Source organism: Sceloporus undulatus, chromosome 4, assembly GCF_019175285.1.
Source record: "Sceloporus undulatus isolate JIND9_A2432 ecotype Alabama chromosome 4, SceUnd_v1.1, whole genome shotgun sequence".
NCBI classification, from domain to species: domain Eukaryota; kingdom Metazoa; phylum Chordata; class Lepidosauria; order Squamata; family Phrynosomatidae; genus Sceloporus; species Sceloporus undulatus.
In genome coordinates this window covers 168,945,853-168,959,581 of record NC_056525.1, presented here as the reverse complement: position 1 = coordinate 168,959,581, position 13,729 = coordinate 168,945,853, and the positions used below count along the sequence as shown (strand labels likewise).

Below are 13,729 nucleotides of genomic sequence, written 5' to 3'. Positions count from 1 at the left end.
GTTAACAGCAGCATACCATAGTTATGAGCCTAAAAGTCATAGGCTGGGATTTAAACAGCTGCCATACATATTCAGTTATACAAGGCTCTTCCTATTCTTCCAACCCTAAGTAGACACGACTGCTTCTGTTCAGAAGCAGTTCTAAAACTACTGATTTTAAGGTATGAGATTTAAGCAGAGAACTGCTTAAAAATACAGGAAGGTGGCTCAGAGTTTTGCCTGAAAAGTTACTCCCGATTATGCTCTAACCTGGCCTTGACTGCTTTTCCTGGTAACTACAAATACAGGATTCCTCCATATGGATCAAGGTGATTGTGGCAAAGCTATGCCCCCACCCCACCCTGATATTCAGGTCTTCCTGTTGAAAGCTGAGTTTCATTTGTTTACAACTGAGACTACACTGCTATAGGCATGAATAGGATTGTGCTGTTAAAATACTAATGCCGAGTGTACAGTGGGCTCTCCACATTTGCTGAGTTTAGGGGCACAGGACCCCTGGAAAAGTGGAAAAACCATAAATTAAAAAAAAGATTTTTTTTTTACCTGAGAGATCACCTCTCTTGGAATTTCTAGATCCTCCAGGGCAACACTGTGTTCAATATCTGGTGGACGTTTACCATAGAATTGCAATGGAGGACCTACAGATCCCTAGAGAAGTGTTCTCTCTAGAAATCTTCTCCAGCACAACGTTTGGCAGATGTTGACCATAGAGATGCACTGGAGGACCTAGAGATTCTTAGGCAGAACATATTAATCAAATCTGAATAATCAAATCAGCAAAAGGTCAAAGCTGCAAATGTGGAGAGCCAACTGTAGTGTGTTTTTTTTGTTTGTTTGTTTGTTGATGAATACATACTGGGAATAAACATTACTTTAAGAAGTGTGATTGTACTCTCTTAACATGCTTTGTCTCTCTTTTTTTGAAGGTGCGTGGCTACCCGACACTGATGCTTTTCCGTGGTGGGGAGAAGGTCAGCGAACACACTGGAGCCAGAGATCTCGAAACATTGCATAACTTTGTTCTGCGACAAGCAAGAGATGAACTGTAAAAAACACCCTATTTGGTTGCAGCTTCTGTAGCTGTGTATGTCCAGTGAAACAAGGGAGTTGACTCATGATAATGTTACTGGATTTCCAATAATGGTAATTTAGGAAATTGAATGTACTAAAGTACATTATCTTGTGTGTGTGCATTTGTATTTCCTAAAATCCTGTTGTACTAAGGGAAGTATAGAAATAGCAGTCACTTTCAAACTGGGAATATTTTCAATATTGATTGCATTAACAAACTTCTACAATGATGAAAAAGTAAGTGGTCTTTGGAGTACCAAAATTAGCAAAGAGAAGTTAAAATTAAGAGGCATGAATCATGACAGATTATTTTAAGTGCTAGTTACGCAAGTTGCAAACATGCAGCATGCATACAGTTTGCAGAAATGTGCATTATAACCTCAGTTTGGTTGCACTGATGAATCACTACCTTTGAAAGAGTTCTCATTTTAAAAGAATCTGTTAAAAGGAAGTTCAAAAGGAAAGCACACGCACACACACAAAGTCTAGGAAGGTACTTCTGACCACTATTGGCTACTTGCTTCCTGTTCTTGTTTTTCCTCATCCTGAGGGATACACAATGAAAAGAAATGGTACTGTAATATGTGCCTACTTAATATTGAACCATGGTGTCGGTCAAATAGTTGCTAGCACCGCAAAAAAATACAGTAATCTTGTCCAGTCATTTGGCTCACTTTTTGCAGACTCCATGTTAATTACAGTGATCAGACTGTGCTTTAAAATCTGACTTTAAAAAACGACACAAAGCAAAAACTCCTGTTAGTTCCCTACTCAGCATAGCAACCAGGATCTGTTTGGTTAAGAATTATGTCAGGATCTGTTGCTTATCATTAAAAAAACATTCAAGGGAAAAAAAGTAGACCTTCGGAATAGTTTCCCTCTTACAGAAGATTTCTTTCCAAGTGATATAAACAAGGGAAGTAAACTTACCTACAAAATCTTTCTAGGCAGTCTTTAATTTTGAACAGATCCTCTGCCCCCTGTCCCCATTGTAAGTTTAGATACCACAGAGAGAGAATCAAAGCCAAAGAACTTATAGTGCAGGTATTGATAGAATGTTAAATGAGAATAGATGCTAAAATTATACTAGTTTATATAGAAACATTTATTGCCATTTATTTGGGGAGAAGTTGCAGACTGTGTATACACAGGTACTTACCTGTAGAAGAATGCTATTGCTCAACCTTCTTCAACCTGACACACACACACACACACACACACACACACACACACTCTCTCTCTCTCTCCATAGATTGGATTCTTTATAACTGGTGAGGGCATCACATCTTCAGAGCAACAGGTTAGGGAAAGCTGCATATTGCCATTTGTCTCAAATGGAGGAGTTCAGCTAATAATAGCCATGTCTGCATTTTTACCTTTGTACTGTAGTTTTATCCTTTCTATTGGATGCCATGGATTTGTTCCAGGACAAATTTGGGGGGGAGAGGGAGAGCGAAAGATGGAATGTCTACCAAAGGGCTAATCACATATGGCAGATCTATTGCATCAACACACATGTTTCTGCCTTAAAGGGATCCTTTATTCATGATGGCTTTTTAAAAACCTAACAAAGCACAATCTCATGAGCAGGCTGAGCTGTAACTCATGAGTTTCCTGTACAAAATCAAGTGGTACAATTGTTTACACAAGCAATTTCTGAATAAAATTATCTTTTTTTAACAAAAACTCTTGGTCTTGTTACATAGTACATAAAAAATTAATATATCTGACAGTTGCAATAAATTATAATTTTAATTTATTTACAAAAGCCCTTTTAAAATGCAAAGTAGTCAAGGGGAAGTGCACTTTTCTGAAGTCTCAAGAAAACTTTTTGTGTCTGTATGGAGCCAGACCTTGGAAGTATGCATCATACACAGTTTAAATTCATTTTTTCTGAGAGAGGTAAGATTCTCTATAAAGTATGGACAAGTGCAAGGGGAAGTTTGTGTGTATTTCCGATCCCCATCAAATTAGTGTTTGTGAATGTTTAATTGGACCAGCAGGGCTGAGTACTCTCTGAGCTCACCAACAAATTCAAAGTTGTTCCTGCTGTTCTGTCACCCCCGTCTCCTCCCCCCGGTCCTTTTCATCTTGTTTTATTGTTCAGAAGTACAGCAGAATAACTTGATTTTCTGAAGTCAAGCTTTTAACACTAAGGCTGCTCCATTTTGTTTCCTGTTTTAAGAGGTCACATGCATTTCATTAAAGGAGCATCCGCATATTTTCAGTATCCTCAGTTTTTAAACTGGTATCTTGAGTATGTCCATTAGATAGTCTACACTTTACAGTGGTTTAGTCCAACATACCTTTTTCTGTTCATTTGAGGGGCCAGAAAGTGTGTGTGTGTGTGTGTGTGCAAGCGCTGGCACACATGAGCACTTAATAGTGATGGTGGTAGCACTTTTAAATGTTGGATCAGAACAAACAAGGTGCAGCTGTAGAATGTAAGGATAATAATTGCCTTTAAAACAACTGCCCATCAGTCTGGTGGCCAATTTTATCATCTAGAACACCAGATGATCTGTCACTGTTACCATACCTACTGTTGTGATACTCAGGCTGTCAGGCTACCTAAGAGTTATGTTTGTTGCCGAAGGGCTGGGGACAAGGCACAACAAATGTGTCACTTGCTTTCAAGGAGGAAACTTAAATGCAGCAGTTTGCTTAGTGTGAGGCACTGCCTTTGCCTTTGTGATCAAGACTGTGACATACAGCTTGGATGCCTTTAAAGCTAAGTAAGGATTGCTTAGTTTAGCTGTATGTGGATGCAGCCTTGCCTTGAACTGCATGTGGATGGAGCCTTGAGTTGTATGTGGCTAGACTTGCCTTGAGTGGTATGTGGATGGAGCCTTGCCTTGAACCCTGCATTTCCCTTGTCAGCACAAAGTCCTCTTTCTTGTGGCATCAACCAAGGTTTGATGATAGCAGATCAAACAGTAGACTGACTGGTTTGCTGCATTAACAGGCTCCACACTTCACGGGTTCCTCTGCCACATGTAGAATTTGTAAGACCAAAAGGCCACCATTGTGCAAACACTTTAGAAGTTAAGTACTGTTGGGAATTCCTTGCTTTTCTTTCTCCCTCAAGGCCCAAACATTCTTCTAGAAGTGTTAGATGTTCCATCTGAGGCACAGGATGGAAATGGTTGAGTTTAGCATTCAGGGTCTTTCTGTAGAAAACGTCTTGTCAGTGACATCCACAAGCTCTTACCACCATATTCCTGTATTTTTTCAAAATAACGTTGGAATTGTCATCAAAGTAAAGAACTGATATTGCATTAAGTTTTGTAGGGGCACAACATGGCTTAGGAACGTTCTCTGGATTCATTAAATGAACCTGTTTAAAGAAAGAGACGGTTGATTGACTTCAGACTGTATCATTGAATTTTGAGTTTCCTTCAAAAACTAAGGCAGTTTCAACAGAGTTCTTTGTCCAGCATCCTGCAGATTACATAAGTTTGGTGTAGCCTGTAGCATCTATACTTTTTGGGATGTTGTACAAGGAGATATCCTGTGCCACCACCTTTTCTCCTGATATGAGCAACAGCAGCCAGGTAGGTTACTTTACTATTAGCACAGTCCTCTGTCCACACTGCTAGACTATGGGATGTATCTTGGCACTTGTTTGCAACTGGGGACAAAGGAGCCATGTGGTGAGAGTGCATATGCAGCCAAAACATGGCTAAGTGTACATCTACAACCAAGCAGCGGCTGGGGTACACAGGAATCCTCCTCCCAAGCTGCTGTTGTGAGCAGCGTCTTGTCCACCCTCAGGTTCACAAGACCCAATGGAAAGGCTGGAAAAATTACCACCTCATATTGCACCAGGCAAAAGCAATGTGGAAGTGCTTCAGTCTCAAAAACCACTTGCTGTTATTTCAGGGATGGAGGAAGGCACAATGACTTGCTTTTGTCAACTGTAATTTGAGCTAAGGGTGATTGTTCTCTTGATACCTCTACAAAAAGACTCAAATCATTTTACAGATAAAGTACACAGGAATTACAAAACCTACTCACCAAAGTTTGCACAATGGCATGATTGGTGGCATTCATATGAGCATTGAGTGGGAAAGAACATTCTCCATCGCAGTAGTTTGCTGCATAGCCCTTGGGTGCAATAATCCAGTCCTTAACAAAAACAAAGTAATGGGTATTATATCTGTTGTAATCAAAACAGTGCAGGTTATGTAGTTCAGTGTTGAAAGTGTATTTCAGAACTCTTCAAACTACAGACTATATTATGCAAAGAAAGGTCCTGTAGTATGATTTTGCTGACACTGAAATATCATTATAAGCACATGCAAGGTGGGTAGACCAGTTCTTATAAAACAATACAGCCACTTAAACTAGCGGGGGGGGGGGGGGGGGGGCAGTGATTTTCATGGCTGTAGGTACAGAATATTAACCTAGGACATGCTGCATCTGCACTGCAGAAATAGTGCAGTTTGACATCGTTTTAACTGCAATGACTCAATCCTATGAAATTCTGGAATTTGTAGTTTTGTGAGGTATTTAGCCATCTCTGGTAGGGATGACTGATGCCAGAACAATTTACAGATCCCAGGATTCCCCAGCACTGGCCCATGGTAGTTAAAGTGGTGTCAAGCTGCATTATTTTTGCAGTACAGATTAGACCTAAGGCTTCTTTTCTGTCTCTTCAGAGAATCTTCAGGCTTTCTTTCTTTCCTGTACTTTCCAGTCATCTAATTCTAAAGGTGTAACTAAGCATTCACTTCCATAGGCTGTTTTGTATCACCATGCTTCCTCTCTTACAGCATCTTGGGCACAGAGCTCTTTTGTTTCGTAGACCTCTTTATCTTCCTTTAAGTAATGATTAAAAACTCATCATCCGTTCATGTTTTCCTCATCATGAAATTCAATTCCTTTCATTCTTTCCTCATTTTAAGGTTAGTTACTGTACAAATTTTACCTTATCTTCTTTGACTTCAACCTTGTCTTATTTTCATACATCTTTTAGTTGAAAATCAATAAATGCCTTAGAGTCATCCATTCTTAGGGCGAGGGCAAGCTTTTGTACCAGGATCCAGAATTCAGTGTGATAAGGAAGCAGTCTATTTCAATCTTCTGAGTACTATTTTAGGAGTAGATATATGGAAATAGAAATATTACATACCTGCCATCCTAAATCTTGGAAGCTGACATAAAGTTCATGCTTTCTGCAAGCTGTTTTTAGGTCACTGCTATTGTAATCTGTGAGGAAGTATTTAGGGTAAAAAAGAAACACATTGTTAGAATTTATCACTCCAAAATGTTAATGCCACATTGCGCTCAGACCTAGAGCTTGGGAGTACATTATGTAAAACAGCAAAATTTGATATCACTACCTGCCAATTTGTGGTCTGAATCTGCCACTAGTCCTAACTAGAGACCAACCCATTAACCAATCAGCTTTAACTACTTGTTGACTTGTCATTCAACAATGAATTAAATGGATCTACTATAGGTGGAACTAACCAACAAGATTCCAGCCTATTATGTGTTTGGTCCTGAATTACTTTTTAATTAAGTCTCAATGCCAGTTAATGGACAAGCTTATATTTGCATGCAAATAAAACATTTCAAGTTACTCAGAGACAAACATTGGTAACCATTACCACCTACCTCAACCTGGCCCAAGATATCCAATTGAGTGTGATTGCCACCACACACACAAACAAGCAGACTATATCCTTCTGAGGCAGAAATTAACACTTGGATATATTGAAATCAAATGAGGCTGATTTCAATAATCCTCATCCTTCCACTTGTATATTTTCCAAAACGTCTGTTCACCAAAAAGTAAAGATATACCAATGCACACTATTTACTGAAGATAACTTTCTAAAGTGACCATGCACCAGGATATACAAATTCATCTGAGGAATCCTACATAACATGGAAATAGTACTTGAGTTTGTCCTGAATGTAGCTGATGTAAACTATGCAATTAATAACAGCCCGCTCAACATAAAAGGAGTTTGACTTAAGAAAACTCAAATGCACCAGAGAGAGAAGAAACAAGGCAAGTAAAGTCTTAAGTATAAGTTACTGAATGAATCAAAATCCTTTGGTAAGACACACAGCATATAAGAGTTACTGAGGACTTACAAATGGGAATGAGGCCTTAATACCCTCGACATCCCAACATTTCTGCATATATCCTAAGAGATTACCAGTTTTACAGACATCGTTTTTTTATTCTTTCCCCCCCACTGTTCCCTTTTAGATAAATAATCTGTTGGTATCTTCCTCTGTGTGTGTGTGTGTGTGTGTGTGTGCGCGCGTGCCTACTAGCTAGCTCTTTCGGATGGCTCTAGTCTAAAACGTCTTAATTTCCAAGTGCAGCTGACTTGGCCTATTGAAGAGATGGATACCAGTAAAGTCCTCTGTGTGTGTGTGTGTGTCCCTTCAAGTCACCTATCAGTTTATGGTGACGCCATGAATTTTATGGGGATTTCTTAGGCAAGCAAGATGTGGTTTTACTAGTTTCTTTCTCTAAAATGTGGCTTACCACACCTGCTATTGGTTGGTGGTCTTCTATCCAAGTACTAATTAAAGGTGAGCATGATTAATTTCCAAAATCAGATACGATTTTATGTCTATAGGGTATTTTTTGTTGTTGCCTATCTTCAAGTCATTTCCGACTATTGGCAACCCTATGACAAATCTATCACAGGGTTTTCTGAAAGTATGTGACTGCCAAAGTCACCCAGTGGGTTCCCATGGTTGAGCCAGGAATCAAACCCCGATCTCCAGAGTCCCAAGTCCTATGCTTAAACCACTATACCATGCAGGGAGGAAGGAACTGGCAAAACGACATCTTGCTTGCCTAAGAAATCCCCATGAAATTCATGGGATCACTATAGTCATGACCTATATAGCTCTATACAGCTTAGGGCTGGTCTATTTGAGAGACTTTATCTTCCCATATGAACCTGATCAAGCCCTAAGGTCTTCAGGAGAAGGCTTTCTCTCGGTACGGCCACCATCCCAGGCTCGCTTGGTGAGGACATGGGAGAGAGTCTTTTCAGTGGCTGCTCCCACTCTCTGGAACTCCCTTAGATGAGAGGCTGGGATGGCCCCCTCCCTGCTTGCCTTTTGCCAGCAAGTAAAAACATTTTTATATAGGCAAGCATTTTAAAATCATGACAGGGTGGCTTTTATATGGGGGTATGTTTTTAAACTTTTATATATTTTAATCTTAATTTTATATTGTTTTAACTAGGTTATTTTAATTGGTTTAAAAATCTTTTTAAAATGTTTTTATCTTTTGAGCCACTTTGGGTCTCTTTTTGGGAGAAAGGTGGCATAGAAATGAAATGAAATAAATAAATACACCACACTGGCTCTCATAGCCCATATAAATATATTTATGCCCTGTAAATTGTTTGACTAATTTATCTTATAAAAAACAGTCTTTGTTTCAATAATTCAATATTCATGAAAACCTAATGGTCCTTTTTTGACCACTGGTTTTAAGATTTACATTTAAAATAGCAAGTTAGGCATTGTTTTAAAGGTACTTTTAATCTATGGACTTACAGAACAGTTATGTTCCCCTCTCCTGTTTTCAACTATGTGTAAAAAAAAACTGATGTGCAAGTAATGAGAAAAATGACACTGCAAAAGTTGTAATGCTAGCCTTCACTGCTGTAAAATGTTTGCTTGTCGTTAACTATTTTAGAGATCTCAACACAAGATGTCAGCCAAGTTACAGTCCTATAATAAAATGCTAAATTAGTACGCACATTAAGTGAGCATCTTCTATGCCAATGTTTTGCATAGATAGCGAACCAAAGATAATAGACTGAAAAAGTGTAACAACTTTGTGTACATAAAGTTTAATTGAAGCCATTATTTGGTTACTAGAACAAAATAATTTAACTGTCTTAAAGTATGTTCCTACTGTTCTGTGTGATGGGCTGGTAGTCTTAGGGAAATAGAAACCCAGCCCTCCTAAAACACCACCAAACAGTATCACAAACAAAGCAGGATATTCCTTTTTTAAGATATTGCTTTTGATGCTTGTGACATTTTAATTTGCTCCCTTTTACAATGATAAACTAGATCTCAATTATTGTTCTCTCAGCAAAAAAGGTTTTTGCTTGACTATGACCCTTAATTGGGGGAATATTATCCAACAAAGGAGTTCCTAAGCTATTTCTGTCATCCTGTGGATGACACATGCAGGTATAATGAGGATTTCACCTGCATAGGTACCTTTTCAGACCTTGCAGAAGGAGGTAGTCAACTGCTTTTGAGCACTGACAGAGGAAAGGCTGGATCTTGTAATCAGGCACAGAGAGTAGCCTGTACTTCTTACCATAAACATGCTGGTGGAGACTTACACTCCTGCCAGCATAATGTTGGCCTCTGCATATATTCTTCAAAGGTTCACATAGAGGTTTGTTCTCACCAAGCTGAGAGCAGATCCCAGAATCCCCCAATGGCCATGCTGGCTGGGGTATTTGGGAGATGTAGAGAGTGACTTCTGCAGGCTCTCCTTAATACACTTATAAAAGCAAAGCAGGTTGCCTCATTTGACTCCTGGTCTCTCTCCCTCTCTCTCTATATATATGAACACACTACTCTTGCTAAATGGATAACATTATTAAAACATTATTACTGAAGAGACAGAAATGGTGCAGTCTTTTGTTTAGAGTGAGAAAGAATAGAAAAGACTAAAACAAAACAGGAAATTACTGGAAAAGAAGGGGGTGGTCTGAGAAAAGTAACAACATTTTCATACAGCAACTGCCTACACAACTCAGCAAACACACATGCCAAAGGGAAAGTTTCAGCCAAAATGGGCTAGGTGGACAAAAACCCAATATAGTCTAAAAGCAGCTCTTCGTATTACATATGCTCATATTACACAACATGTGTCAGACTCATAGAGAGGATAACATCATAACTAAGATTATTCACTCTAAAATACCTATTAATTTGTGGGGGTAATTCGGACAAAACAAAAACTTCCATTTACATTCATACTTAAGAATGTAAGCTGTTGTTTCTAATTACTAAAGATGCTATCCTAGGCATGCCAGGAAGTAAAGACAGCAGACATTAGTGTCATTACTCTGCACCTTTGGGACTCATGGAGAGAGACAGGCAGAGAGGGAAAGGAGAATGATGGAAAAGCAGCTCTGGTGAGGAAGAGCTACTGTGTGATATGGAGTGGTTGTGGGCTTCTTCAATCTCCTCCAAAATCCCTCAATGTTTCTCTCATCTCCCCTTTTCCTTGTCACTAGACCCTCTGTCCATTGTCCCTTGCATTATCCATAGCTCTTCTTTTTTGGTCCCCTTTATAGTTTTACCCAGGGAATCTGTAGTGTTGGAGTGGTGACTGAGCAGTTATGAGGGATGTACCTCTAATCCCAGGTTGTGTTGGGATATTGTTGAAGGAACCAGATCAATTGTTGGTATTTTTAAATATTTCCAAATAATTAATTGAAATTATTTAATTACTGTGAAGGAATACTACTAGTCACAATAATCATAGCTTATATAGTGGGGTATTCAAAGTAAGTGTTGTCACAGTGATAGGTAGTTTGAGGTAGTCTGTAAATATGTCCTCTTTTGTGCTTTTTAAAATATGGTAATGCTAGCCCAGTGATGGTGAACTTTTAGGGGCCAAGTGCCCAAACTAAAAGGTCTTCTGGGACTTCTGGAGCAGGACTTCTTCCCCTCACCCTTCCAGGCCTTCAGCTGCCTCTCCAGAGACAGCTGATGGATCGGGGAGGGGGGAAATGAGAGAAGAAGAGGAACAGAAGTGTGCCTGTTCCTCCTCCTGGACCCGGAGAAACAACTGGAGGCTGGGGAGGGTCAGGAAGGAGGAAAAAGAGGTGTGCACCTCTTCCTTCTCCTCCCCCTGTGCCGTCCCTGGCCTTCAGCTGCCTCCGGAGAGGCAACTGGAGGCCGGGGTGGGTCAGGAAGGAGGAGGAACAGGCCCATGCCTCTTCCTCCTCCCTCCCCCCCACTATGTGCCAGGGGAAATGGCGTTGTGTACCAACTCTGGCACACATGCCATAGGTTCGACATCACAGCCCTAGCCAATGATAAAAGGTTATGGAAGGCACCAGATTCAGGAAGGTGAGCCTAAGTCTCACCAACTAAGAAAAGGTCAGCAGATCCTCTGTAAGACTTTTTAAATTATCACTACTTATTATGGGATGGAAATGGTTATCAGAAGCTAAAAGGAAAGAGTTCCAGCAGTGTAACTCCCCACTCTTGCACAATACATTCTATGTTCCTGCAATCTCTTCTTCTGCACAGCTTTTAAAGACATAAAGTCCCTGTCCTTTTGCTTAGGATCATTCAGTGCCATGTGTTAAACTCTCTGCGCATGCTAGCAGAACACTGCTGTAATGTCATACAGGAAACCAGGTTGTAGATAAAGATTCCACAACAAGGTTGCACAGTGTTCATATCTGCATGAGGAGTTATGCCTTGATTGTGTCAAATGGCAACATTTACACAAATGAATGTACAACTAAATCCACATGTGGAATGGCAGTGCTTGCACAGTCCACTTCTGCAATCTTGAATTGAGTGTGAATATTCCACATTACACAAAAATGCCCAGCTGCTTCTGTAAGGGAACGTATGCATACGGAAGACACCAACTGGCTTCTGACCAAGAAGTCCCTTGAGGTGCTACTTTATTTTATTTTAGTAGCAAGGAAGAAAGAAGAAAAACAAAATGTAATCCCAGGATAAATGAGGTAAGATTTAAAAGCAACTCACACACATAGAGTATAAAATATGTGATTAACCAAAAATGGTACAAGTATTTTATTTTCACATGGCACAACAGGCATTTAAGAGATTACCTGTGATACTGGATACCCTGGATGCATCTTGAGGCTGGGTTGAGCGGTTTCGACTCTGGTCCCTGCGTCTGTTGGAGGCTGACCTAGCATTTCGAACATGAACCTCACTCACTTTGAAAAAAGCCACCATGAAAGGCTGTTTGTCATAAGGGCCATCTCGACCTATTAGGCCAGCTTCTCTAGGGTTTATACTGAGACCTATAAATTAAACCAAAAAAAGTGGCTTGTCATATAAAGAGCACAGTGTTTCTGAATAGCTCTTTTGAGCAAAGCAGCCACTTTCCTAAAAGCTAAAAGTCTGCTGCCCCATTTATTTCTTCTCTCCACTTGCCCACTCCCTCCTTTTCTGTCATCAATATCATCAAATATTCTAATGTGCAGGGGAAATTCAAAAACTTTGCTTAATTAAAGCTTCAAAAGGTATGCAAGCATGATTACTGTAACAAGTGCTTTTATAGGTTAACTGCAGATCAACAGGAAAAAAATTAAACATACTGTACAGTGGACGCTGGGGTTTGGTTCCAAGAGCCTCCGTGGATAACAAAATCTGTGGACGCTCAAGTCCCATTAAATATAATGACATAGCAAATGGTGTCCCTTATATAAAATGGAAAATCAAGGTTTGATATTTGACATTTATATTTTTTGGAACATTTTCAAACCGTGGATGCTTGAATCCATGTAGAAAAAATCTGTGTATAAGAAGGGCCGATTGTATAATGAAAGTCCATATGCATACCATATTTTAAAAATATACAATGCTGTGACCTGTGCAAATATTGTTGTTGTGTGTCTTCAAGTTGTTTCCAACTTACAGTGACCCTATCACAGGGTTTTCTTGGCATGTTGCTTCCTCAGGGGGTTGTCATTGCCATTACAGGCTGATAAAACATACAAAATTTCTTTTGTGAAATCAAGGCTTTCACAGATGGCTTCCATAGTTTTCTGTGGGTTTTTCAGGACATGTGGCCATGTTCTGGAAGAATTTATTCCTGATGTTTTGCCTGCATCTGTGGCTGGCATCTTCAGAGGTTGATTGCATGGGACCCTTGTTTGGGAGGAAGTGGTTTACATGTTAATGGTGGGGTTAGTTTATGTGTTGTATTGTGTTGAGGGGCACAGCCTGGAGATGTGTTGTGGGGGGGGGGGGAATATGCAAGGAGAGGGGTTGTATCTATTTCATTGGTAACCCATTATCTGCGGAGAAACCTCTTGAGCCTGAGTGGTATTCATTTGCCTATGCTGAGTCTTGATTTTGTTTTGTTTTTTTTAGGACTGGTAACCAAACTTTGTTTACTTTCAGCATTTCTTTCTGTTCCTGTTCCTTCATCAGTTTCCCTGTTCTGTCACTGACTCCTTTAATGTACCGGGGGGGGGGGGACCTTGCACAAGAGTGAGGCCAAACAACCTCCCAAAGGGAAGTTATTTTTACCATATATTAAAGGAGTTATGGACAGAATAGGGAAACTGATGAGAATATCTCCAAATGATCTACAGACCAACCAGGAAAATCCAGCAAATACTGCACTCAGTGAAGGACAGGAGAGACCCAGGGGTTTACCACATACCATGCAGCTGTGGACAAGTCTGTATAGAAACTACCAAATGCAGCATTCAAACACAAGTCATGGAACATAAGAGATACTACAGACTGGGCCAGCCAGAAAAATCAGCAGTAGCAGAACACATTATAAACCAACTGAGGCACAGAATGCTATTTGAAAACATCTAAATTCTAGACCATGCCAGCAACTACTGGGTCAGCATGCACATGGAGACCACTGAAATCCACAAACACCTGGACAACTTCAACAGGAAAGAAA

At 39.9% G+C, this 13,729-nt stretch overlaps 2 protein-coding genes across 3 annotated transcripts in view; one reads left to right on the top strand and one right to left on the bottom strand.

Moving 5' to 3' along the window:
• TXNDC5 (thioredoxin domain containing 5) overlaps positions 1–2,757 on the top strand; it is a 37,988-nt gene extending 35,231 nt beyond the window's left edge. The window contains exons 10-11 of one of the 2 annotated variants that reach the window (XR_006103639.1): positions 927–1,143; positions 2,324–2,757. Coding sequence is in view for 1 of the 2 variants with exons in the window: in XM_042464658.1 (XP_042320592.1) it covers positions 927–1,049 (123 nt within the window). In the remaining variant the exon portion in view is untranslated. Of the gene's footprint in view, positions 1–926; positions 1,176–2,323 lie in introns of those variants that run through there. The other variant, XM_042464658.1, reaches the window with a different exon arrangement.
• Positions 2,590–13,729, bottom strand: part of BMP6 (bone morphogenetic protein 6) — a 127,578-nt gene continuing 116,438 nt past the window's right edge. Inside the window, exons 4-7 of the mRNA XM_042464663.1 lie at positions 11,907–12,104; positions 6,206–6,282; positions 5,089–5,199; positions 2,590–4,408 (exon numbers count right to left, since the gene is read on the bottom strand). Of these exons, the coding sequence (XP_042320597.1) occupies positions 4,259–4,408; positions 5,089–5,199; positions 6,206–6,282; positions 11,907–12,104 (536 nt within the window). The 3' untranslated portion in view covers positions 2,590–4,258. The remainder of the gene's footprint in view (positions 4,409–5,088; positions 5,200–6,205; positions 6,283–11,906; positions 12,105–13,729) is intronic.